Source organism: Pangasianodon hypophthalmus, chromosome 23 (genome assembly GCF_027358585.1).
Source record: "Pangasianodon hypophthalmus isolate fPanHyp1 chromosome 23, fPanHyp1.pri, whole genome shotgun sequence".
Taxonomy (NCBI): Eukaryota; Metazoa; Chordata; class Actinopteri; order Siluriformes; family Pangasiidae; genus Pangasianodon; species Pangasianodon hypophthalmus.
Genome location: NC_069732.1, coordinates 15,701,283 through 15,727,609, shown reverse-complemented (window position 1 = coordinate 15,727,609; position 26,327 = coordinate 15,701,283). Strand labels below are relative to the sequence as shown.

At 39.9% G+C, this 26,327-nt stretch overlaps 1 protein-coding gene across 1 annotated transcript; it reads left to right on the top strand.

The window, feature by feature from the left end:
- foxk1 (forkhead box K1) lies at positions 1-24,745 on the top strand. The gene is made up of 9 exons (XM_026929649.3): positions 1-863; positions 10,160-10,357; positions 17,243-17,399; positions 18,453-18,599; positions 18,717-18,910; positions 20,001-20,167; positions 20,254-20,511; positions 20,605-20,826; positions 21,537-24,745. Exons 1-9 carry the CDS (start codon positions 499-501, stop codon positions 21,734-21,736), a joined length of 1,908 nt encoding a protein of 635 aa, XP_026785450.1. The 5' UTR covers positions 1-498; the 3' UTR covers positions 21,737-24,745.
- Positions 24,746-26,327: the final 1,582 nt, after the last annotated feature.

Here is a 26,327-nt window from a genome sequence, read left to right as displayed (position 1 = left end):
CTGTAATGACATGCACACTGTGACAACTCGTCGTCTTTTTCGCGTAGATTTCAGTGCCACATGTAACGCACGTGGCGTCCGGTTCCAGGAACTGCACCAGCGTTAACCGTTTGTGCGCCGGTCCAGGGTGCGCGCGTGACCGCGTTTGAAGCAACCTCGATGTAAATAAGATGCTGCACCGCTGCTCACGTGAACTGACGTGTTGATGTGGTGTAGTCAGTGGAGGTTAAGGGGCAGGATGTGAGGTTGCAGTGCGCTGGATTTCAGTGTGCACGACACCGAGCTGAGACTCCCGGTGATCCAGGTCGGGTGTTGCGGCTCGCTCATGTCTCATGTTGTGACTACCAGCAGCAGCAACAGAGCGAGGAGGCGCTGCCCGACGCTCAGCCATTTCTCCCAGTTCCTGTTCAACTTCTATCTTTTTTTCTTTTTAATCTATCTATCCATCTATCTATAGCTATATATAGATATAGATATATAAATATATATTTAAAAAAAATGGCTGATTATGCGGACGACACCGGAGCGCGAGCGCTGCTGGCCCTGAAGTCCGCGCCGTGCAGCCCGGTGAGGGGAGCGAGTCCACCGGCGCACGCGCTCTCGCCTCCGGCGCAGGCCCTCGCGCGTCTCCACGGCCGCGACTTCGAGTTCGTCATGCGCCAGCGCGCGGTCACGGTGGGGCGCAACTCGTCGCACGGCTCCGTGGACGTCAACATGGGCCACTCGAGCTTCATCTCGCGGCGCCACCTGCAGATCACCTTCGAGGAGCCCGACTTCTATCTGCGCTGCCTGGGAAAGAACGGCGTGTTCGTGGACGGCGTGTTCCAGAGGAGAGGCGCGCCGCCGATCCAGTTACCCAGAGAGTAAGTGTGCACTCATCTTCATCTTCCTCTTCCTCTTCCTCTTCGTGCTCCTGCAGATCCTGCTGCTCCTTCTCCTCCTGCTGCTCCTGCTTAACCTCGCAGTCGTCCTGCCATGAGCCCATGGAGTAGTAATGGGATTTGGGAAGCTAAGCTGAATGCAACTTCACTTCTTGCGCAATAGAAGCACGTTTATTTTCAAAGCACAGCCATGTTGAATTAGCTTAACAAACACAAATCATTGTTTCCATTGCACTGTAAACACAAACCTCTTAATTGTGTAGAAAAGCAACACAGCTAGGGGTTTTATTCTACACTACCCAGTGGCTGTTTTACATTACTGTACAGTAAACAAAGCTTAACTGTAATAACTATACTAATAACATGTATATCATGCATGCATATATATGTAAGTACAATGTCATGTCAGCTACAGTTGAGGCCTAACAGTTGCTCCCTAATGCCTCTTTAAAGACAAGTAAAGATAGCTAGCCTAGTTCGAAAAGCCCCTTAAGCCTGGAATGAATCAGCTTAATAACTCTTCTTAACCAGGAACAGTGCTACATTATATTAGAGAAGCTGTATGATTGTAAACATGCGTACTGTAAAGGTCGACATGGCCCAAGAAGTTAAAACAGAGATGTGTAAGTGGTTGTACTTTGACAACAGCAGTGTGAGGGGTGTGTGTGTTGTTCTGATTGGCTGAGAGTAGAGCTCCACCTCAGCATGGGGCGGTTAAGCAAGATACACACACACTTACACACGCACACAGCCCAACCGCCACATTGATTTTAGCAAAAGAAAAAAAAAAAAAAAGAGCCCCATGCCAACAACAACTTACACACGTCATGCGTGTGGTGTTTCAGCTCAGAGTGTCAGGAGTTGTGCTCAAGCAACGCTTGATTTTTCGGAGTAAAAACAATTTTTGCATGCAGTTGTGATCGTTTTATATAATGCAAATTGATCTTCCAGTCTCTATGAAGCCTGTCAGTGGTTATTGGGACCGTTCAGGGCTGGAACCAGGATTGAAATTGTAGTGAGGGCCACACTGCAAATATATATCCCATAATGTACACGTAATACACCTGATGTTTACAGTAACCTGTGTTACACTTGTATTAAAGTGCTCTCACTCAAGTTAGCCTGGTTCATTTTTTTGTGTTAAATATTTTAGATATTTAAATACGTCTCACGGATTGCATCTATCATTACTGCAACTAGCAAGCTGAATTGACTAGCAAAATTACAAGTTTTGCTTTTTGCAAACCACCAACTGGCCTCATACGTTCATATATTATGAATATATGAACGTATATATTCATATATATTTCATACGTTCTTGTATAAACTCAAACACCGATATTATAGCTACACTATATGGCCAAAAGTTTGTGGACACCTGACTCTCATCACACCTATATGTGGTTCTTCACTAAACTGTTGCCACAAAGTTGGAAGTACACAGTTGTATAGAAAGTCTCTGTGTGCTGTAGCATTACAATTTCCCTTCACTGGAACTCAAACGTGTTCCAGCATGACAATGCCACTGTGCACAAAGCGAGCTCCATGAAGACATGGTTTGAGAAGGTTGGAGTGGAAGAACTCGAGTGTCCTGCTCAGAGCCCTGACCTCAACCCCACTGAACACCTTTGGGATGAACTGGAACACCGACTGCACCCCAGACCTCCTCACCTAACATCAGTGACTGATCTCACTAATGCTCTTGTAGCTGAATGAACACAAATCTCCACAGCCACGCTCCAAAATATAGTGGAAAGCCTTCCCAGAAGAGTGGAGCTTATTATAACAGCAAAGTGGAACTAACCACACATGGTTTTGTAATGGGCACGTATGGGTATGATGGTCATGTGTCCACAAACCTTTGGCCATATAGTGTATGTCAGATGTTTATTGCATGGAAAAACAGTGTCTCGTGAATGCTAAATATAAAGGCAGATTAAGTCTTTGGACAAACCTACAGCGTTCTTCTCAGCTGCTCTGAGGTCCAGTCATCACTGTGGATTGGCCTTGGAATGCAAGTAGGCTACATTCAGCCGTCGCGTTATCAGGACAGAACCATCTCCATATTAAATTTGACAACTGGAGGGAAAAAACAAAACAAAAAAAAAAAACCCTGACCTTCCTTGTACATCACGCCACATTTCAGAATGAAAATGAGAAAACAAGGAAACGGTTTATTGGCTATAAAATATTGACTTGATTGATTGTAATTGTTTCATCATTTACAATCAAATCTAGAAATTCAGAATTCAGACATTCATGCATACAAAAAAATGTAATAATCCCCACAGCAGTACATTTCAATGTGATCAGAATCGACCTGGAACAGTTCTGCAGGGTATTCTTTGATTAAGATATGTACTCTGGAACCTTTTTCTGTTTTCATTAAAATATATATAAAAAAATAAAAATTTTATGACTAATAATAATAATAATAATTCATTTAAGATTTATTAAATAATACAATTAAATAATAAGTTATACATTTTTGGTAATTAAAATATTCCTAAATTGCTGCACCTGGAACATCCTACTGATTTTATTTTATTTTTTTAACCACCATGTTGTCCTTTCTTTACCGTCACCCTCTTCATATTTATAAAATGCACATAGTGAGCCATATTAGCTGTGCATCAGGCACTAACAGCAGTCTTTCCTCTGCCCTGTTCTTGCTACTAGCTACCTAGTAATTGCTGATACACATCCGAGTCATTTGAGATTGTTCATTAATTTTAACCCCAAAATGAATCTGAAATAATGGAAAACAAGGAAAAGGGATATAATCAAATAATAATAATAAAAAAAGAGAAAAGCCTAAACCTTTTTGCATATACAGTGAAGAAATAAACATTCATACATTTCTGTTTTTGTTATTTCATATCAATCCAGTCCATATATCTACTTTTCAGATTTACACACATAATGTCTTTTGACTTTGTTCTTATAAATATGAACAAAAAAGTATGGATTCATAAGCCTACACAAAGATAATTTTAAAAAATAAAATTGATGGGGAAAAAATTATTCAGACACCACAAAGTACCAGCATTAGTACTTTGCTGCAAAGCTGTTGTTGGCATTTGAGCTTTGAGACATCTACGTAAGAAGTACTTAGCTTTTTGCAGCATTGTGGTTTAATTTTGGCCCATTCGTCTTGGCAAATTGTCTTCAATTCCCCAAGCTTATGAGTGTCCCTCTGACGTACTCGTAATTTCAAAATCCTCCCTAAATTTCCAATGGGATTCGAGGCAGGAGATCAGCTAGGCCATGCAAGGCCATCTTGAGTTATTATGGCTGGATGTTTGGGGTCGTTGTCTTGTTGATGCATCCATCTTCTCCTCAGATTCGGTTTCTTGGCCGGTGAGATTAAATTCTCCTCTAATATCTCCTGTTACATCACTTCGTTCATATTTCGTTCGATGACGTGTAATGCCCTGGTACCTTTTTCTCAGAGAAGCAGATTCATATCATAATGCTCTCACCTCTGTGCGTGTGTTGTTCTTTGGATCATATGCACAACCCTTTATTTCTCCAAACATGACAAGGTGAATTATTGCCAAAGAATTCTTTTTTTAGTTTACCTGACCGGAGTATATTGTACCCAAAGAGTTCTGATTTGTCTGCATGCTTCTAGATATGCTTGTTTTTTTTAGCAGAAGAGTTTTGAGTGAGGTGTAGAAGTGGAAGTGATCGCAGTGCAATTCATTGCTTATTGTTTTCTGTGTAATTGTTGCTCCTGCTGCTTTCAGGTCGTCCTGCAACTCTTTTCGAGTGACTTCTAGCTTCTCTCTTACCTTCCTTATGATTACTCTGCGAGCACGTTGTAAAATGTTGCATGGCGCACCTATCCGGAGACGATTAGTTGTGGTTTCATGAACTTATCGAGCCGATTGCACTGACCGGGATCTTTGCTATGGCTCTGTAGCATTTTTCAGGTCAAATGTTGTTTAACAATGTTGTCTCTGAGAACTTTCGGAAGCTCCTTTACCTTCATCGTGATTGCTACTTGCTGCATGAAATCTTCCCAACCGAAGTTAGCATTGCGTCTTTTATAATGGCAGAACATGATCAGTACATTTCAGTCCTACAGTAAAGTGCAAAATTGACAGAATGAAGATGACAGAGAAATGTGATGTATACCAACAAGTACATGTTTCACAGATATTCATTCCTTCATAATTACAATGAATAAAATTGAACATATAGGTTATGTTAAAAATTTTCTAGAAGCTTTTCCAGTAGCTCTCTGCGTTTTCCTTGACCCTTATCAGTGCACAGAACAGAGCCATGGAGCTTGTCGTCATGGAGCTCACAATGGCTATTCCAGCAGACACCTATGAAAACACAGACCTACAAGCAGAACCAGAGCTGGGTGCGTGCCAGGCCTACCCTTCAAAACAACTGTAGTGTGTACACTGCGGCAGAAAATGGAGCACTCTGAGCCTGATTTTCCCTAAAGAACTGCACCAATCGATCGCTTTTTGGCTATTCTGCTCAAAATTGCAAAAGTAGTTCCAATTAGAAAGAGCTTGTTGTCAGTATTTGTGTTCACAGCCATTTTTCTTCAAAGAAATAGTCTTTGAAGAAAAAAAGTCATAAATCCTTACTTACAAATTCAGACTAATTTTAAAAGTGTAATAGGTTTTTTGTTTTTTATACTTATTATTAAAAGTCATATACACTCAGTGTCTAGTTTATTAGGAACCAATTGTGTACTCATACAGATACAGGTTAAGAGCTTCAGTTAATGTTCACATCAAACAGAATGGGGAAAAATGTGATCTCTGTGACTGGCCATGGTGTGGTTGTTGGTGTCAGATGGGCTGCGAAAAAAAACACAAAAATCCAGTAAGCAGCAGTTAACTGGTTCAGTTTTGCATTTTGAGATACTTTTCTGCTCACCACGGTTGTAAAGAGTGGTTATTTGAGTTACTGTGCCATTCCTCTGACCTCTCACATCAACAAGGCGTTTTCTTCTGCACAACTGGATGGTTTTTTGTTTTTTGCACCATTCTTTGTAAACTCTGGAGATTGTTGTGCAGTGTGAAAATCCTACACTAAAAAAAAAAGGGAATATGTTGTCCTGACTGATCACATATTCCCTTTGTTTTCAGTGTGGGATGTAAAATATAGTGTAGAGTTTACAGAAAAATATTAAGTTTCTCATCAAAATGTGATTGCATTGCTTACACTAAATTCAATTTAAACAAATATCTAATGTACTAGTTTGAACTATGTAAACTGAGTATAATCAATTGATGTAGTATTAATGTGATCTGATTACGTTATAAAAGTCTCGCAAGGATGTTGGCACTGAAAGGAAAAAATGACTCATTTAGTAACTTGTGTGGCACATTGGCACCATGGGTGACGCTGCCACCTCACAAGTCCAGGGCCCTGGGTCCTGAGCTCGGGTGACTGCGCAGTGTTTGATTTTATTCCAGGTTTTGGAAAATATGTGATCAAATCATTTATTGCTAAAGCAACTCAATTTATTCACATAGAACCTATTCATTCATGTAGAACATAGAATGTGCATATTTGAATTAAGCAAATTCAGTGAGTTTCTGAAATATTCAGGCCTGTCTGGCACTAAAAACCATGCCACTGTCGAAATCCCTGAGATTTTTTTATTTTTTGCTCATTTTGATGTGAATAATAACTGAAACTCTTGATCTGTATCTGCATGATTTCATACATTGTGCTGCTGCCACATGATTGGCTGATAAGATAACTGCATGAATGAGCAGATGTACATGTGTTTCTAATAAAGTGGGCGGTTAGTGCGCATGTACAAGAGTTACCCAACACACGCTTCTGTTGTGTGCAAATACTACACTTTTCAGCTGAGAAAAATCTGAGACTAAATGAAAATGAGAGTAAAGCTCAGAAGTGTTGCAATTTATTCGCTGTGGGAAAAAAAAAAACACAATAGCAACCATCTTGAGTAATCACTTTCTGATAAAACCGTTTATTACTCTCACCAAGCATCACACCCAGGTAGGAAAAGTAGGAGGTGCTCAAAGTTCAAAGGAAGAATTGTATTATTAGTAGTGATTATATAGTTTATGTTTGATGCATGTATTTTAATGGTGTGCTCTATTTCAATAAACAATTTCTGTACAAATTTTACAGTAGTAAAACAATCCAGCTGAAAACTGTGTTGATTTAGAAGTGTGGTTTGCACAATGCAAAACTGGTAGCTATAAGCTTCCATTGCCTGTTAACCTCAACACATTATAACAAATGAGGCGTCTTTTGGACTGATGAACTGCACTGGAGGGATTTCTCTTCCTTTAAAAGCAGCAGGGAAAATCCTGGACTGGAAAAAAAAAAAAAAACAAAAAACTAGGCACGTATCTCATCTTGCACTCAAATCAGACATTGCTAGTAACTGCAATTTTCTGGACTATGTACGTCCTTATGATCAGATTTCACACTTTAAGAGGCTTAAATCACTTTGGGAATTACTCACAGTAATGAACCTGGAGTCATTTCGGAAAGGACAACAGATGTGTGTCAGCACATGATCGTGCTTTTATGCGTGCTTTTATTTGGTTCGTTGAAATCCACTTGTGGATGTAAGAGTCTGAAATATAAGTGCACAAAGCTTCAAATTTTCACTCAGAAGTCTAAAAGATATGTACGCACATGTCCAAGTGACTAAGATATCAGTTTGGCTTTCTTGCAGCCTGTGCAGAATTAAATTTCTAAAGAACCTGGAGTGTTAACTCCAAAAAAGCTGCTCTGGTCATAAATGAAACTTATGGCAGTGCTATTTCAGGGATTGCGCTCTGGTTTCTGAGCAGCAGAATCTATGTATAATATCAAACTGAACATTGTCGTTATATCGCTACATATTTATGCCATAATGAAAGGGCTACAGAGGACTAACAAAAACACTGTTTTGTATCACATGCATGTGTGTGACTAAAGCCTGTCAGGGAAATGTTCTCTGTAACACACTGGCGTTTGCTGTGCAACTACAGATGCTTTATTTGGCAATCCACCACTACAAAATTGCGTAGATCACGCTTCATTTTCTGCAAGCTTATGGAGGTTCGTTTAGATAAAAATGAAATTTACATAATTTACCTCTGATATAATAATAAGATAATATGATAATATGATAATATAGTAGCACTAGCTCCAGTTTATTTGAATTATTTCATGACACATGTAAAGGAAGCTTATAGCTACCACTCTGGCTTCGCACACACTGCATGCATAATAGGGTGGGTGATATGTCAAAGATATCATATTGTGCTACTTAAAGACATTTCTGTGATGCACAATATGCATCAGGATATATAGGTTTGCTAACTAACTGCCAGCAAAACAGTAGTGTTGAAAAACCTAAAAAAAAACAACAACAAAAAAACAAGAAGTTGCTACTTTTATTTAATGTCTGCTAAACTAATTATTACTAATTATTATTATAACACTGAAAAAAAAAATTATGTAAACCACATTAAAGATTCGAAACTTTACAAAATCTTTTTGAAGAACCCAAACAGTACAAAAATTTAAAGCTTCATTTAATCAGCTGCTTCTGATCAGTTTGTAACTCTTTTATTAAAAACACCTTTTTATTAAAACGTTATAAAACGATATTGTCATATCTGCGTAAAATTGTATTGCGACATTTATCATAATATCGCTATTATGTTGTCGTATTGCCCAGCCCTGTTTAAATAATCAGACACGTTAAAACGCGTCTCATTGTACATGGCACAGCTGTCTATAAAAATGGACAAAAATATACCACATAGCTGAAACAGCAACCATTTTGAAGCTAGAATTATTTTCTTCCTAAGCACGTGGTTTGGTATCGTTTCACACAAGCATCAGCGTCTTGTAATGTCTCGAAAGACTTTGTCTTGTATGTTCGAACAGATATAGATGATAATATAGTTTAAAATTAGATATGTTTATTATTTTTGTTGATATAGACTCAGGAAACTATAGTGATGTTTAACAGCAAATCAGAAATCGCTTTCTGAAATGTCGCATTGTGCCGTTGGGTATCAGAAATTGAAGAGTGTTCATAAACGCGTTCATTTTTACCGCACACTAGTGAGATGGCTAGGTCACGTTCTTACGGAGGAGTTGCTTATGATGGACACGTTTAGCTAGTTAACTTTGTTCAGCTCTGTGGGGTCTATTGGGCAGCACCTCGGCTTTCAGGGCCACGACGTCCTCGATGGTGTTATCGTAAAACATTACATCTTGAGCATGAGCATGCCCTCATGCAGCAAAGTCGTAAGCATGGAGATTTGTCTGTGGTATAAATGCTCAGAGTATGTATGAGATATGTATACATAGGCGTGTCCATAAGTATTTGGACACCATTTTCACAATTCTGCCTCTGTACACCACCACAGTGGATTTGAAATGAAGCAGTCAAGATGTGATTGAAGTGTAGACTTTCAGCTTTAATTCAAGGGGTTTAACAAAAATATTGCATTACATACCGTTTAGGAATTACAGCTATTTATTAGAGTCCCTCCATTTTCACAGGCTCAAAAGTAATTGGACAAACCAACATAATCATACATATTAGGATTAGTTTTGATACTTGGACACAAATCCTTTGCAGTCAATGACTGCCTGAAGTCTGGAACCCATGGACGTAACCAAATGTGGAGTTTCCTCTCTTAAGATGCTTTGCCAGACCTTTACTGCAGCCACCTTCTGTTGCTTCTTGTTTGTGGGTCTTTCTGCCTTCAGTTTTGTCTTGAGTAAGTGCAAAGCATGCTCAGTTGGGTTGAGGTCAGGTGACTGACTCGGCCATTTAAGAGCATTACATTTGTATGTTTGGTCATTACAGGCTCGGCCACCGCTTAGCATCATTTAGCCACCGACAGGACGTCAAGCCATAAGGATCTTCTATAGTTATGGCATTTGAAAGTGTTAGTGTAGCGAATAGCACTCAGTGTCTTTTAGTTTTAATCCATAATATTACGTGGAGAACATTTTAGCTAATGTCAATCCGATTCCTAAATAAAATTCCTGATAGATTCTTCAAAGATTATAAGCAAGTAGTGCGACTCTTCGGGTCTTTTTGCAGCCAGGTTGTGCACACCTCTTTTTGTTTTCAAACACCCAATGGATCTGTAAGCGTCCACTACTTGGTAGCTACTTTAGCTTGGTAGCTTCAGTAAAAAAAAATAAACAAACTTTGACTTGAACATGTCCTGGCTAGATTTTGAGTAAATGAAAAATATGTATTAATGCTATTTTCATTTCATTTTATGTTTCGTTGTCTGCCCCACCAGGTGCACATTTCGTTTTCCCAGCACGGTGATAAAGATCCAGTTTACTGCACTGTACCACAAAGAGGTGCTGAAGGAGGAGGCGCCCGTGTCCCCGGTGAGACCCCTGTACCCGCAGATCTCGCCACTGAAAATCACCATTCCTGAAAACGACTTCAGAAGCATGATGAGTCCCCTGCCTTCACCCACAGGAACCATCAGGTACAGCTGAGCTGGAACATTAACCAGCACGAGGCTCCACATGTCCTGCTTAACTTAACATTCACATAAACTCTCTTAATGTTTTCCTAAAGAGAAGCAAAGGCTAACCCGAACTGTACGCTGCATGTAAACAGCGTTTCATCAGCATGAAGTTAAAGGACTGACGCTGTTAAATGATTTGAGTCTGTTCTGGGAAATTCTGGAAAACAGCCAAAAATGACCAAGTCTTGGCAAAAATGAAGTTTTACCAAAGCAACATGGGAATGTTATTGTTTAGGCGACTTTTTAATCTTGCCTTGGCTGTTTTTCTGCAAAGATCATGGTGTGTAAGGAGCCAGTTTGTTCAAAATGGTAAATACAGTCAGTCTGCCTAAATATGTCTAAAACCTCGCTAGCTAAGTGGGATTTTTCTCACACTGAGTGTCAGGCTTTGAGCAGGTTGTTGCCTAGCTATGTGACAAAGCGAAATAGACATTTAGCCCAAACAATTTAGTTTATCACATACCGACCATCAAACTGTCCTTTGTTTCTGCTCTTGCACCGTTACATCATCAAAACACAGAAAAGCACTTACGCATTCTGTATAGATGTTTATAGCCAAAGTTTAAATTACTTAATAAAAATATGGGACAATTACTTCAGACATTCTGTTAAAATAATTAAGATAATTAAGCTAATGATAGTAATGGTTTCCGGGGGGCTTGGTGGCTTAGTGGTTAGTTCTGTTGCCTCACATCTCCAGGGTTGGGGGTACGAATCCCGCCTGCACCCTGTGTGTGTGGAGTTTGGAGTTGGCTGATCAGCATTTCCAGATTGTCTGTTGTGTGAGTGATTGTGCCCTGTGTGTGTGATCGTGCCCTGTAGTGGGTTGGCACCCCGTCCAGGGTGTCCCCCGCCTTGTCCCCCGAGTCCCCTCAGATAGACTCCAGGCTCCCCCACGACCCTGTGTAGGATAAGCGGTAAGGTAAATGGATGGGTGGATGGATAATGTTTTCCATAAATTGAATAGGTTAGAAACGTAAGGTAGGCGGGGCATTTGCTTGACTGTCTGGATGATTGTTCAGATAATGTAAAGATAATTTCATCACGGGAAGGGTTTTCCCAGGCTGCCTCGTCCATTCTTGCCATTAATCTGCAAATATGGGGAAAACTGAAAACATGAAATAGACATGATTTTGAGAGAAAGAAATAATCTAGTCAGAAAGTTCAGTTTAGCTGTGTATTTCTTATCGGAACGATGTGCAAAGGCCACACCAATACGGTATCTAATTATTAAATGATTACATGGTAAAGAATCAAAGTGGTGTTTTTATATTTGCCTAATGATGATGAAACTATTTAAATGCAATCAAAATGTTCGAGAATCAGTTTTGGATTCATTCCTGTAATCCAAAACAATCTGCGAGTCTGACATGACGGGCTGTTTTTCCTGGTTGTTAGGCTTCACTTGCTCAGCAGGGAATGTTTTTTGGTTTCTCCAAACACATTCCCAGTGTTTCATTCAGCCTGCTCATGCAGAAGAGAAGTCTGCCCCCGGCGGCCCCTCTGCATCTCTGCACCGCGTGTGACCGTGACTGTGAGCGCTCTCTCTCTCTCTCTCTCTCTCTCTCTCTCTCTCTCTCTCTCTCTCTCTGTGTGTGCGCGCGTGTGTGTGTGTGCGCATGCACGCACCATATATGGCATGTGCAGAGCTCTGAGCTCTCTGATTGGTGGAACGCCAAATGTTGTGGTTTTTTTTTTTTTTTTTTTTTTTTCTTCAGCGACGGATAGTTTCCTTTTTCCGAAGGCTCCTAGTAGCCTACCCCCATCCTCCCTTTCTCGGTCAGCCCCTACACCCAAAACAAACAGCGTGCATGCTCACTATGCTTCCTGCTTTCTCGTCTACCCTCCTCTAGCTAGAGCAAAGGGGTTTTTTTTTTTTTCAGCCAGCCTGACAAGTTTTCCACTGCTGAGCATGTGGGTTTTTGTTAGTGTGCTGTTTTTGTGCAGCAGTCGAGCCAGTAGAGTTTAGAGATTTGCACAGATAGCAGATGGGATACATCTTAAACCCACTATCTGCTGCAAGAAACAGCAGATGTACTCAAAGTTTGGAATTCTGCACATTTGGAAGTTATTCCTGAACAGCATGGGTTGGGTGAAATAGTATCCCTGACACCATCTGACTTCTTTTTGCTCATGTACAGCGTGTTGTTTTAGGACATTTACATCTAATACGAGTTTAAATGCAATTCCTGGATGATAATTCCTGGAATGGAGCACTATTTTGTTTAGAAGAGTGATTTTGTTCTGTTCACTGAGTTAATTATTAAGCCATTAAAGAGGTTTCCTCTGTAAATCATTACTTAAGATAACCTTTTGGAATCCTGAGCGAGGTGTTGAACCTTACCTCTTCTTAGCCACTATAATCGCCTGCGTGCAGCATCATTAATTTTGTTATAAACTTTACACCACTAGTGAGAAAGCCAGCTGTTCCAGTTGTTGAGGTGGATATGCTATAAACTGGGGATGGAGAAAAATGTTGCATTCTTAGATGCATTGAAAATTTCTCTCTTTCACAGAATATAATGATTGGACTTTTACACAAAGCTTATGCATAGATTTTTTTTTTTAAATAAGCATGGTTGAATTCTCATGTATGAATACATGCTTGTTTTTCATATTTATAAGTATGTTCATATTTATACACAAAATATAGTGTGTAAATTTGCAGCGGATATACGCACTAGAAGTGTATAAAAGTAACAAAAACGTGCGTGTGTGTGTATATACACACACACACACCATGTAGTGGATAAGTTACTCCAGCAGAAGACCACATCGAGCTCTGAGTCTCCCAGAAACTGGACAGTTGAAGATTGGGAAAAGACCTGGTCTTCTGCTGTTGTATCCCACCTGCCTTACTGTTTGGCATGTTGTGTGTTCTGAGATGCTTTTCCGCTCACCATGATTGTAAAGAGTGTGTATTTGAGTTACCGTAGCCTTCCTGGGGACGGGGAAAATATTTGCTTCTTAGATGCATTGCAGATTTCTGTCTTTCACAGAATATAATGATTGGACTTTTACACAAAGCTTATGCATAATTTTTTTTTTTTTTTTTTAAATACCAAAGCGTGGCTGAATTCTCAAATCTGATTGGTCAGAAGGTGTACAATATTTTCGTATAACACCACGGTTTATAAAGTAGTTCCAGCTGTAACATGAATGATCGGTTAATATTAATACGCGCATTCTAATATATTATCGTTTCTGTAGTAACAGCTCATACACAAGGCCTTGTATGGTGGACACTCCACATAATCTTAGACTAATAATAAATGGATTAAAAACATGTTGTTTAACAAAGAAAAATGTATGATCATTAACGTCATGATGTTTTTGTTAGGAGACATGTAAGTGAGAACAGGAACTAACTTGTCTCTTGGACGTTCCGCAACAATAAAAAAATGTTAACTAATATGTTAAGATGCACAATGTGTCGTTCATTAATACATTAAACATCATAATTGTTGGCAAACCGCTGTGGCATAAGCAAAATAACACACTCCAGACTGTGCAGTTAAATATTACAAATGGAAATATCGTAATATGCATATTACAAGGGCTTGCGATAACTAAATGATTTTATTACTTATATATATATAATATGTATGTGTGTGTATGTATATATATCGTACAGCATATCGCATATCTCATTATTTAACCATTCTTTACTTAATCTAGAGTACTAAAATTAAAGTTGTCATATGTCATTCAGACCCCTATTCCTATATAACACAAAACACGATGTTAAACATTCAGATGTAGATTTTTTTTTTCTTTGCATAACGTGAGTATTATGAAAATTTATCAAAACATGCCTTCTGACAGCTCTAATGCAATTCATTCATGCTTGTGTTTTCATTAAGGATGAAAATCATATTGTAGGGAGCTGACAGTGATGCTTGGCAGTGATATTAGATGGGAAGACTGAAATCTTATTTAAATAATATCGCATAAATATCGGCACGTTTGTGTTTTGACTTTGGCGAGGGCCGTAGCTAATCCCAGCTGTGCCGATATTCGGTATAACCGCACGATTGCGTGTGCGATATGGCTTTCATACAACAGCTCTATAAACAAGAAATTAATACACAGTAAATGACATTTCGGACATAATGTGGCCAAATGTTCTGTTCATTTTTGCTCTGCTTCGGAAATGAATCCCAAATAATTGATTTGTACGTTCCCATTAAAAGTGCTTCTGAGGAAATTGACTTCCCTTCTTCCTTTTCATCTTCATCTGATGTGCTTTTATATTTTAAGCCAAAAATTATATTCCTGAAAAGTATCATCTGCCATGTCTGCTGATGATGTTGCTAACACTACTGTGGTAATGGTTTTGTAATAGGAAGTGGAATTTTACATGGGAAACACAGACAAGCGGAGTGATACACACACACACAGTGAAACGTCCCAGTGTGGTTATAGGAAATATAGTCACTCTTGGAACGCTGCTCGACCAATCAAATTAGTCAACTAGAATTAACTGTTGTATAAGTGTTTATAGTTTTTTTTTTTCAGGTGTTTAAGGTTTATAATGCCTGACTGGGTTCATGCTGTGTTTCCTCCAAATACCAACTATGAAAAACAGAAAAGTTATAACCCTTTCGTTCAAACCAGAGAGCACTAAACTTACGGTTCTGTCATTTTGTGTCATTTATACCTTGATTGCAATGTGTGTACAATGTACAATGTGTGCGTAGTCTAATCTACTTTTAGTTTCTAAAATAGTTAGTTTCTCCTGATAATAGAGTAAATAATCCACCTCTTCCACATTTATCAAAATCAAATCTAGTATGCCTTTGACACGACTGTAACTGATATGCTGTATGAGTCTACAGTCTGGGCTAAGAAGAAATCAGCCCCAGCCTCCCCTCTTCAGAACATTCCATGTATTTTTCTTACAGCCATCGGTGGCGCTGTTGTGCTTGGTTGTTCAAGCTAGCAGAAGTTCAAGCTCGCCCTGCTTGGCCTGTTATACCAGCCGCCCCTGGCTGATGAAGAAAAGGAAAAATCGAGATGCATCAAGACGGATAAATCAGTTTTAATTATGAGGTGGCCACATATTGCAATCGCTTCTTTGAATGGTTTGGATGCGACTCATGCCAAACGGCGGGGATACTATTCAGATTTGTCAGTATGTCAGTATTTTGCACACTCAGCTATGTTTTGGCAAGGCGCTGTTATTTTATGTATTAATGTATTATTTTTACGGGGTAGCTGCTGGTTGTACACATGCTCAGGAATGAGTGTTAGTCTTACTTACTTACTTACTTACTTACTTACTTACTTTCCTTTATTGTCCACAAATGGAAATTTGTCTTTGGCTTCACAACACATTATAACAAGACCAATACAATAGAAGACACTTAGACAACAAAAAGTCTACCGTAAAAGAGTGTTTATTTTTGCCCAGAATGCTTTCGAGCGTTGTTATTGGGTCCAGTTGTTTATGAAAGGACTGCTTCAAGCCTGGACTTCAACCCCACATGCTGGCTTTGCACTCTTCTGCCAGACAAAGGCTTTCTTCCCTGCCGAGCCCTTTACTCTCCACCCACATCAAGGCAGCAGAACAACAACAACTCTGACCCTGCTCTGCTTCTTCCGGCAGCCTGCTCCACTCAGGACATACAGCAGCAGTAAAAATAACGCGTGTGCGCCTGTGTGTGCGCCTGTGTGTGCGCGTGTGAGTGTGTGTAGCGTTGGGAGGTGGGGGTGCATGCCCTGGTGTCTAATATAACAGCAGTGTAACAGAATCTGTCAAACAAATAGGAGATGATGTGACTAGCTTAATAGCACAGAGACAGTCAGAGGAAGGGCAGGGCTATAACCAACGCCCCGGGTATATCATAAGGGGTTGAGGCGTAGAGTATAGACATGTACTATAACACAAGAGTAAGCCTGTATCATCACAGAATTGCTAAACTGTTGACAGTAAACAACAGCCAGAAGGCAGAATCTGGTAGGGTGTGTGCAAACTTTTCTGTACTCCAGAGCCTAGATGAAAATCACAAGCACTTGGAGAATGTTGTTCCAGGAAACCACATGTGTTTACAGTGTCATTTTTGAGCGGCTCAGAGCCATCTGCTGGCCGTTTGTACACTTTTTATAGAGTGGGAACAGAGGAAAGATGAGAGAAATTATTAGTGCTAACATGTTTGGTGTGTGTGTGTGTGTACAGTGTGGGAAAATAAGTATTTATGTATTATACAAAAGGACACTTTTTTGTGTTGTTATTTAATATACATCCAGCGCATATATCCACTTCAAATTTACACGGTTTGATTTCGTACTTATAAAAAACTCAAATAAAATTAAAAAAAAAAAAGCAAACTTAAAAAGCTACTTTCTTCTCATCTTAGATGTCACAAAGCTGTTACCAAAAACAGCTTTGCAACAAAGTGCTAATGTTAATTTTCAATAGATTTTGTTTTCCCCCATCAATTTAGTTTATACTTATGAATACATGCCTTACAGTTTGGTATGTTGTATATTCTGAGATGCTTTTCTGCTCACCGTGGTTGTAAAGAGTGGTTATTTGAGTTACCGTAGCCTTCCTGTTAGCTCAGACCAGTCTGGCCATTCTCTTCTGGTCGCAGTCTCATTCACCAACATGCACTAGGGTTTTTATTGTAAAATTAATTTCTTTCCTCTTGTTAGCGATATTAGTGCTGTGAGTTAGCTATAGATGTGCTCTGTTTTTTTGGTGGAAATTATTTTGGAACTTGGACTTAACCACGAATGCTTGTATTATATGTAAACATGGAGTCTCATTAAATTTGGCCTTTCATATGCTGGTATGTTACACGCTGACGTTTTTTTTTTTTTTTTCCTTTTCTTTTTCAGTGTACCTAACTCCTGTCCAGCGAGTCCTCGGGGTGCGGGCTCTTCTGGCTACCGCTACGGACGCAACATAACCTCTGACCTGCAGTTGGCGGCGGAGTACGCGGCCAAAGCTGTATCAGAGCATCGCACAGAGGTGTCGGACAGAGACAGCCCCAAGGTAAGTAATCATTTACTTGCTCTCTGCCATCACTGGAATGAAGAGAGTGAGCATCTTCAATCCTGCATGTTGCTGATTATCCAAGAGCGTGTCTAGATGTCTAGCTGGAGATGTCCAGACTGTTTTTTTTTTCATGACTAATGCTTCCCAAGTTGAGAGATTTGCACAGTTATGCCACGTTCATGGTGCTTTGTAAGTGGTAATTTGCAAGCTCGACGTGCGAAGTGAGGAAAAAAACATGGACACCTCCACAAAAGCATGTCTTCTGTTTGCTTTATCAGAGCACGTAAAGGTCATAAAAAGCTCCTTTACAGTTCCACACTTTTAGGGCTACAGGCTGTAACTGAGTGGCTGTTGGTTCTGTTCTACTGTAATGAACTTCAAACATTTATGCAACATTTTGTACTGAAATTGCAGCACAGCAACAACAGCAGACAACAGCGAGTAGCATTAGTGACAAGCTAGCTGCCTAACGTTATTATTTAGGTTGATTACCTTCGCAAAACAGTGATTAGTATGGTTGCTGTTATAGATTTAACCGAGTACTATGTGTGTACAGTAATTGATTTAAAGCCAGTGCTGTTATAAAGTCATTGAAAAAAGTAGAGAAGGCGGACTTGACACTGTTCATAGAGTGAGCGGCCATGTTGATTTGACATCACTTTGTAAACAGGGAAAGAAATGGTAGTTGAGAAGATTACCCCTAGCAGATGAGTTGAAATTTCAAGCTGAGGGGGTGTTTTTGGTGGTTTTTACCCGTTGTAGATGGGGAACTGCAAGTTGCTACAACTTCGCCTCGAGCACAGCGTTAAAGTTGCCCTAGGTAAATAACTTGAGGAGAGGGAGGCAGTGATCAGGGTGTATGAGGGAGCGAGTGGGCATAGTCTAGAGTAGAGAGTGGGCATGTTCACAGTTTCTGAGGAAACACTTCTCTAGTCATCTTTTAACAGTGTTCGCTCATTGCTGGAAATAAACCCTCTACTTGTCCCGTTGATGAAACTGATGAACAGATGGTTCATTCTGATTTAATTCCCTGTATGTGTTCTCTCACAGGATGAGTCCAAGCCCCCGTACTCATATGCACAGCTGATTGTGCAGGCCATATCGTCGGCTCCAGACCGACAGCTGACACTAAGTGGCATCTATGCCCACATCACCAAGCATTACCCGTACTACAGGACTGCAGATAAGGGCTGGCAGGTCAGTTCAATGTAAACATCAACATGCCTGTCTCGCCCTCTGCCAATCTTTCATTCTCGCTATCTCTCTATTCTCTCTCTATCTAACTCTGTCCCTGACTTGCTCGATTGTGTACAGAACTCCATCAGGCACAACCTCTCGCTGAACCGCTACTTCATCAAAGTGCCACGCTCTCAAGAGGAGCCGGGAAAGGGCTCGTTCTGGCGCGTCGACCCCTCGTCAGAGGCCAAGCTGGTGGAGCAGTCCTTCCGCAAACGCCGTCAGAGAGGCGTCTCCTGCTTCCGGACACCATTTGGCCCACTTTCCTCAAGGTGATAAGCCTCATACCTCTGTTTAACCCTCCAACACACACACATCCTCACACATACACACACTTCTTAGTATTCTTGAGGAACCTCTGCTGATATGAGTAATGCAGCTAATGCAGCTAATTAATGCTACGCCTGCATCTAAATCTAACCCGAATCTTAACCTCGGTAACCAAAAGGAAACCTCATGGAGGCTTGCCAAATGCAGGGTCAAAACATGATCAGATATTCCTTTTCTCACACACACACACACACACACACACTCACACACACAAACACTCACACACATACACACACACACAAACACTTGTTCGGCTGTCTGAATGAGCTTCTCTTTAAATACTAATCAAATTTTCACTATATCCACAATATTAATATCTAAGACACAAACATTTTTCACCAAGTAACCCTTGTCTTTTGATGTAGGAAATAAAATTCATGGGAGTCATTTTTTCTAACAAAATTCAAAGTGTTTAAGCTGAAATTGTATGGCACATTTTAAGTGCAATCATAAAACAAGTTATGCATGAAAAGTAAAATCTTATAAGATGTCTGCTTAAGTAAATAAAAATAAATCTAAAAATATTTAAGTAAGTTAATGTTTGTGTGCTCGATCAGTATTCTCTAGGCAGTACTGAATGCCTGAAACCTGAATGCTGTTTTAACAGCCCACGCACACACACACACACACACACACACACACACACACACACACACACACAGAGCGTCTCAGTGTCAGAGAGCAGCTCTTCAGTTTGTTCTCATTTCCTTTTTTCCTCTCTCTTCCTGCTGCTCTTATATGCTTGGCAGAACAAAGTAAGTCATGTCTGTGTAAGCTAATTATTCCAGTTGATCCATTTCAGGCTTTTTGGGTGTCATGTCATGCAGCGGCTTCTAATCTACACTGTGCTAGTCACCTGCTGAAGTGTGTGTGTGTGTGTGTGTGATGTCAGGCTGTGGTTGCTTGCAGTCGCAGTGTGACCTCTGTTTAGTACATAGAGAGCTGTAGGTCACGTGTGTGGCTTTGTTTACATATATATATGTGTGTGTGTGTGTGTGTGTGTGTGTGATGGATGTGCCGTACTGCTTTCAGGAGCGCTCCAGCCTCACCCACCCACTCCGGCCTTCTGTCTCCTCACTCGAGCGGACTGCAGACCCCAGAGTGTCTGTCTCGAGAGGGCTCACCTATTTCCCACGAGCATGAGTTTAGCACCAAGCTGGCATCGGTGCCCGAGTTCAGATATTCTCAGAGCGCCCCAGGTGAGTCTCAGACATCCTGTGTATTCAGTCTGGAAGTTTCCTGAATCTCTGTATGGATAATTTCCCTAACTCTGTGTGAATGGCAGGCTCTCCGGTGAGCGCGCAGCCCGTGATCGTGGCCATGCCTCCTCAGCCCTCGGCGGTGGTGGCAAAGCCCGTGGCCTACATGCCCGCTTCCATCCTCACCTCCCAGCAACCCTCTGGTCAGGCCGTGCACGTGCTCCAACAAGCTCCAGCCGTCACCATGGTGCGCGTTCTCAACGCCGCATCCAGTTCTGCCAACGGATACGTCCTGGCCAACATTGGCTCCGCGTCGGCCGGGGAAAGTTCTGGAGAACACAGAGGTACCAGCGCCAACCTGCCCTTGTGTTGACTGCCCAACATTGGGACCCTTTCTAGTCGCTGAAGCTTTTTCCACTCTTTGTCTGTTTGTGAAGGTGCTGTGGAGGAGATGGCCGCCCCCGCCACCATCCCTGCAGGCAGCCGAGTGATTCAGTCCGTGGGGAGCCACTTGAGTTCAGCCTCTAGAGGGCAGCAGAGTTACACTGTTCTGCAGGCGACTTCCATGCCTCTGGGTCAGCACCAGCTCCCGGTCCAGACCATCACCCAGAACGGCAAACACGCTCTGCCCACCGCCACCATCTCACCCAACACTTATGGTACAGATATTTTAGGAAAGCGTAGAATTATGCTTATTGTAGCTTATTAAAACTAACGCTGATGATGGACAATAATAAAATGTTATTCTTTTAATTTGCGTAAATGCTTACTTCTTTCTGTAACAGAAAACATTCACAGAATTCACTGCACACCATGAAGTCACTGCTTTCCTTTTTTATTTTTTTTAATAGACCCATGATGATTCCTTATACTTTTTTTGACATTCCAAGAACAGTACACAATGTACATTGTGTATTCTTGTGTTCTACCGTAACGATCAGACAAAAAAGACTTTCTCATCAGAAGTAAATTGATTAAGACTATAAAATATTGATAAGATTTTTTGCATGTTTGCATAGAGACACTATTTTTTGTCAGTTTGACATATGGTAGATTAAGCAGCAAACAGCAGTCAATGTCTGTACTGATGGATCAGCCTTGTTGGGAGGGTTAAGACTGACAGCTAGCTGGTTATTTACTACTGTTGTAAAATATCAGCGATCTACTCATCCATCCAAAATCTAGTAGAAAGCCTTCCCAGAAAAGTGGAGGTTAGGACATTCAGCAAGCACATATGAGAGTGATGGTCAGGTGTCCACAAACTTTTGGCCATATAGTGTACTAGTCTGTAATGTAACGGTAGAATTGGCTACACTGTAGTCTAACTGACTCTCATCCCCTCCTTGTTCCTCCTTGTTTTTGTGCTCAGCTCTCACCAACCCTCTTCAGATCCTGGCGGCACAGGCCTCCACCTCGCCCCCGGTGCTAGTGAACAGGCCCTCCAGCGTGGAGATGGAGGACGCGAGTCTGCAGGAGCCCGATGCCAAACGGGCCAAGATGGAGGATGACGGCATGGCGTCGGTCCCCCAGCCTGTCATTGTGGCAATGACCCCGGAGGCCAGTGACTGAGCGAGGGAGCGAGTGAGTGGAGAAGATGGTTAAAGCAAGCCCCCAACAATAGTGTTAGCACAACGTGCCATTGTTATTGAGGGGAATTTGGATTTGTTTTTTTTTTTGTTGTTTTTGTTTTTTTTTTTCCAGTGTTTTCTTTTCTTTTACTGAGAACTTCAGTTATTTGTGAGAGAACGAGCCCTGAACGAGTGTGCATATTAAGGGCAGGTAGGAGCTAAACGCATTATCCTTTAAGCCTTAAAAAAAAAAAAAAGCAAATGCTGAGACGGTTTTAATTTTGTGGGTTTCTTTAAAGACGATGGGAATGGTCCCTTAAAGCTATTAGAGAGGTGAATGCACACGCGAGGCGACATGCTGCCGTGTAGTTCCTCACAAGGTACAGTCAAAAGCAGTACTTACTCCGGGTTGGGGCGGGACCAATAAAATGATAACTAAGCAGCTACTTCTGTATGGGAGCACTGGCCTCTCAGAATCGAAGCATTATGTATTAAGCTCATTGGAGGCTCGGTTCTCACGGGTTTCTGTCATCTCCAGGGGAACCTTGGATTTATTTATGATTCTGTGCTATAAGCATAGGATAGAAACACCATCTGTTAAAATTGGATTGTTATAACTAAAACTTCATGACAAGTTCACAAAAAATTTCATACATTTCAAGGCCTGACTTCTTATATTTTTTTCCAGCCTTGAACTCTTTAACACGCTATAAAGTATTTTTCTATGGTGGGCTATTACCTTGCGTATTTAGATGTTGTAAAAAGAAATGTCTAGCACATGTCTGTTTGGGAATAGAGTCTGCAAATATAAAACAAACTCAATGAATGTATGTAGCTTTTGTTCCTTTCTTTTTCATTGTTCAAGGCTCCCTCTCGACTAAATGTGTGTTAAGAAATTAGAATGTGATGTCCTATCATGTTTAATGTTTTTGTTTAAAATGAAACTAATTTTTGAAGTTAAAACCCTTCAGTTAATGTTAGGGTCAGACATACACCTGGCCATCCTCCATGTGCGTTGGATTACATGTTTGGCTAAGAATTACATTACCTAATTAGATATGTATTATTTAATAATAATTAAGCCACACACAAATTATAAATGCTGGAATAGTTCATTATTACGAGGGGCTACTGACAACCAAATATGTTTATTTCTATTTCTAAAGACCCAGGAATGTAAGAATGTAATTATTAATATTAATTATTAGAGAGGCTACTTTTCCACTGTCCGCCTTCCCATGACCTTAGGATGATGCTGGGAGGTACTTAACAAATGTTAAACACTTTTTCTAAACGTTCTCATAACGTCACGATTTTTTTTTTAAGCAACTCATTTTGTTAGCCATGATATTTTTTACTAACAGAATACAAATCCAGTGTTGGACGATCACTAACACGGTGGTGTCAGTTTCCACTTTATAAAAGATATAAAGAAACATCAGAAACAACTCGCAATATTTAACCTGAGAAAACACTCGAAAAGACCAAATGCATATCCACTTCATTAGTGCCTTGAGCTCTGTAGCAAAGATACTGCTTCAAACTCTACTACCTGCTGCTTGGAAGTTAAAACACTGAAGCTTTTTCACTCTTCAGGGTTGGAATGACACGATAACACTGTCCGATCTGTCAGAATGAACTAGAAACATGGTCAGAGTTTAGTTAATGCGTTGTGATCAAAAGAACTTAAAACATTTCTTATAATACATATAATACTGAAATGATCAATTTTATTGATGAAGCAAAATGTTTGTCTTCATAACGGCACCTGCAACATGGGGAAGGAGGAGTGTGTGTGTGTGGCGGGGGGGAAATAGTCAGGAAATTACTTTTTGTATGTAATAAATGCATTTTTTTCCTCTTTTAGTTAACATTGTCTTCTTTAATGCTCCGCTCTATTGGACCAATAGAGAACAATCACGCAACTGAAACTCTGTTTTAAGTTACTAATTAAATTTAGTTTAAATAAGCATTAAGAACAGTAAGCCTTTTAGGCTTTTAAACCTCTCAGTAATGAATAAATAAAGTAAGCACTTGGTTGTAGAGTTGAGTTTCTTTTCTCCTTAAACCCACTGAATTAACTTTTCACTGCCTATGAAATATTTTGCATACCTTTTTAACAAAGTGTCTCTATCAATGATTATAAAAAAGTATTTTCCTCAGCTGATCTTGATGTATTTGATTTGTGTGCTTTTGGTGTTTTATGCATATTAGCTTATGCAAGTGTTTATACACTAAACATTTATAATTTAAAAATTAAGTCTAATAAACTGATGCACGTTTTCTTTTCACTTCTTAGTTGGTAGGATCTTTACTGATTGTATACAAACCATGTTAGTCCTTGTTCAAAAGCATTGCATTGTCTTTAGAAGCCATTATTATAAAGATCCTGTCATTCATTCAGTAGTATTTATCTGATCTTATTTTCATGCAACCTGAAAAAAAAAAAAGACAGAGTAGATGTTGCTTTCTTTGTTATTTCTGAAATGTAAAGAAAAACAGCAGCTAAAACAGGGCTACAACAGTGTCATGATTAGCTTTCTTACCGAGTTTACTAACAGAACGCATTACGAACTGTGTATGTTTCAGTCACTGTGTTCATATAGGGCTGTTTTCAAACCTTTTGTCTCAGCAGCACCAAATTCTGCTCTGTATATTCTTATAAAGTCACAGAGAATCGTCATTTGGACTGCAAAATGTCAAAACTATAGACAATGGCTGATTTCTGAAAGGAACTATTTTTTTATATCCATACTTGTCATTTCTTTAGAAACATTTCACTCATGCAAAAAATATGAAAATATTGTATACCTGGTATCTCGCTCTGTGTCTCTTTATTTCGTTTTCTTTTCCGATTCATCCTGATTACATGAAAGCAGTTTTAATGTAATAATGCATTTCTCTATGCACATGTGCAACTCTGTCTGTCCTCTTTACTGCCTTGTGGAAAGCTCTAGGAAATGCTGAAATGTGACCACAGCCTATTAAAAGGTTTGAGATGTCCAAGGCATCCTGTTCCCTGGCTTTTATTATTTATACACTCATACAATGACCATATTTGGAGTCTGATCTAAATAATGCAAAATCATGTGTAAAAATTTGCTTGCCTTTATGCCAAACATAGTTGATTTCTTACCACATGTTATTCTAAAAGTGTAAACCATGACACATCTCATTTCTTGAGTATTATGAAGTAGGACATACTTTTTCAGTTTGTTTCTGAGTTTATCAATGAACTTCCTAAATCGGAGCTCTTTTTTTTTTATGACCAGGAAGAACTGGAAAACAGCACCATCGCTCTGAAGGTGAACTGAGCAGGTATCCATTCCCTGAATTATGTTTGATTAAAGAAAAAAGATTTTCCTGCTCAGTGACCACTATGATCAAGGTAAAGCTTATGTAAAAAAAAAAAAAAAGCAGCACAACTACATCTCATAAAGCACACAAAAGACTTGAACTTGCCCAAAAAAAATGTGGAAATTGGACAAGATTGACATTTTATCTCTCTTTTCCAGCCTTTGTGTGGCAGACAAGTATTTCACACGTATTTCTGATGTATGGACATTTTCCACTCTATAATCCCCCTTTCCTTCTCCCAATCTTTGCAATATAAATTACAATAGAAATGGTTCTTTACATCATAGACACACTGTCTGCACTTACACTTTGCCTTTTTCTGTGGAAAAGAATTAGATTTATTTCCAAGGATTTGCTATCAAAAATATCTTGGTCAATACAAAGTATTTTTTAACTCGCCCAATCTGACAACCCTGTCTTTAAAGGTCTGTCTGCTGCTCCTCCTCCTCCAGTGAGATGGTTCAGAGAGTGAACATGGGGCAGCATGATTCCTGCCCCTATGAGCTGCTATTAGCACTTGTTGCAGTTCCCATTTTCACTGCTGTAACTACTATAACTACTGTAAGTGCAATAATAAGTCTATGGAAGTTAAGCGGGGCAGAGAGCACACTGCTCCACAACTGCACAAAATCTAGAAAGGCAAACAAATCAATGGATCATATTATAATCTGTAAAATAGTGACACTTTTTAAAATCGCTGGTCAGTTAAAAGAGGTCATTAGTATTTCTCCAAAATTTATAATATATAGAGCTGTGAATGAACACTTAATGAAGATTAACATTTGATGAATAGCTGATATAATGGTGATGCTCAACCTGTCCCTATGGATGAACAGACACTGGTCGGAAATCAAAGCTGATCTAACAGTTAATTCTACACTGATTGAAAACAACATTGAATTAACCTCCCTGTGCTATCCAAGTTATTACTGATTATAATTGATTATAAATCGTTTACTGTTGATTATAAATTGATCATTATCGTTATCGTTATCGAAAAGGACAGATAACTGGTGTGTAAAAAATCATTTATATTTTTGAACTGATGTGTAAATAGGCTCGCAAGGTGATTTGCCCATAACTCTGATACTTAGAATTGTCCTAGTCTTCATTCTCTAGATTACCATCATTCATGAAGTAACTGTAGGCCTGCCCCAGATTCTGAACAAAGTTGGTCAGAAAACTGAGTCGTGTCATCAAATAACAAATTGTATCACATTGTGTGGAAGGTTTAC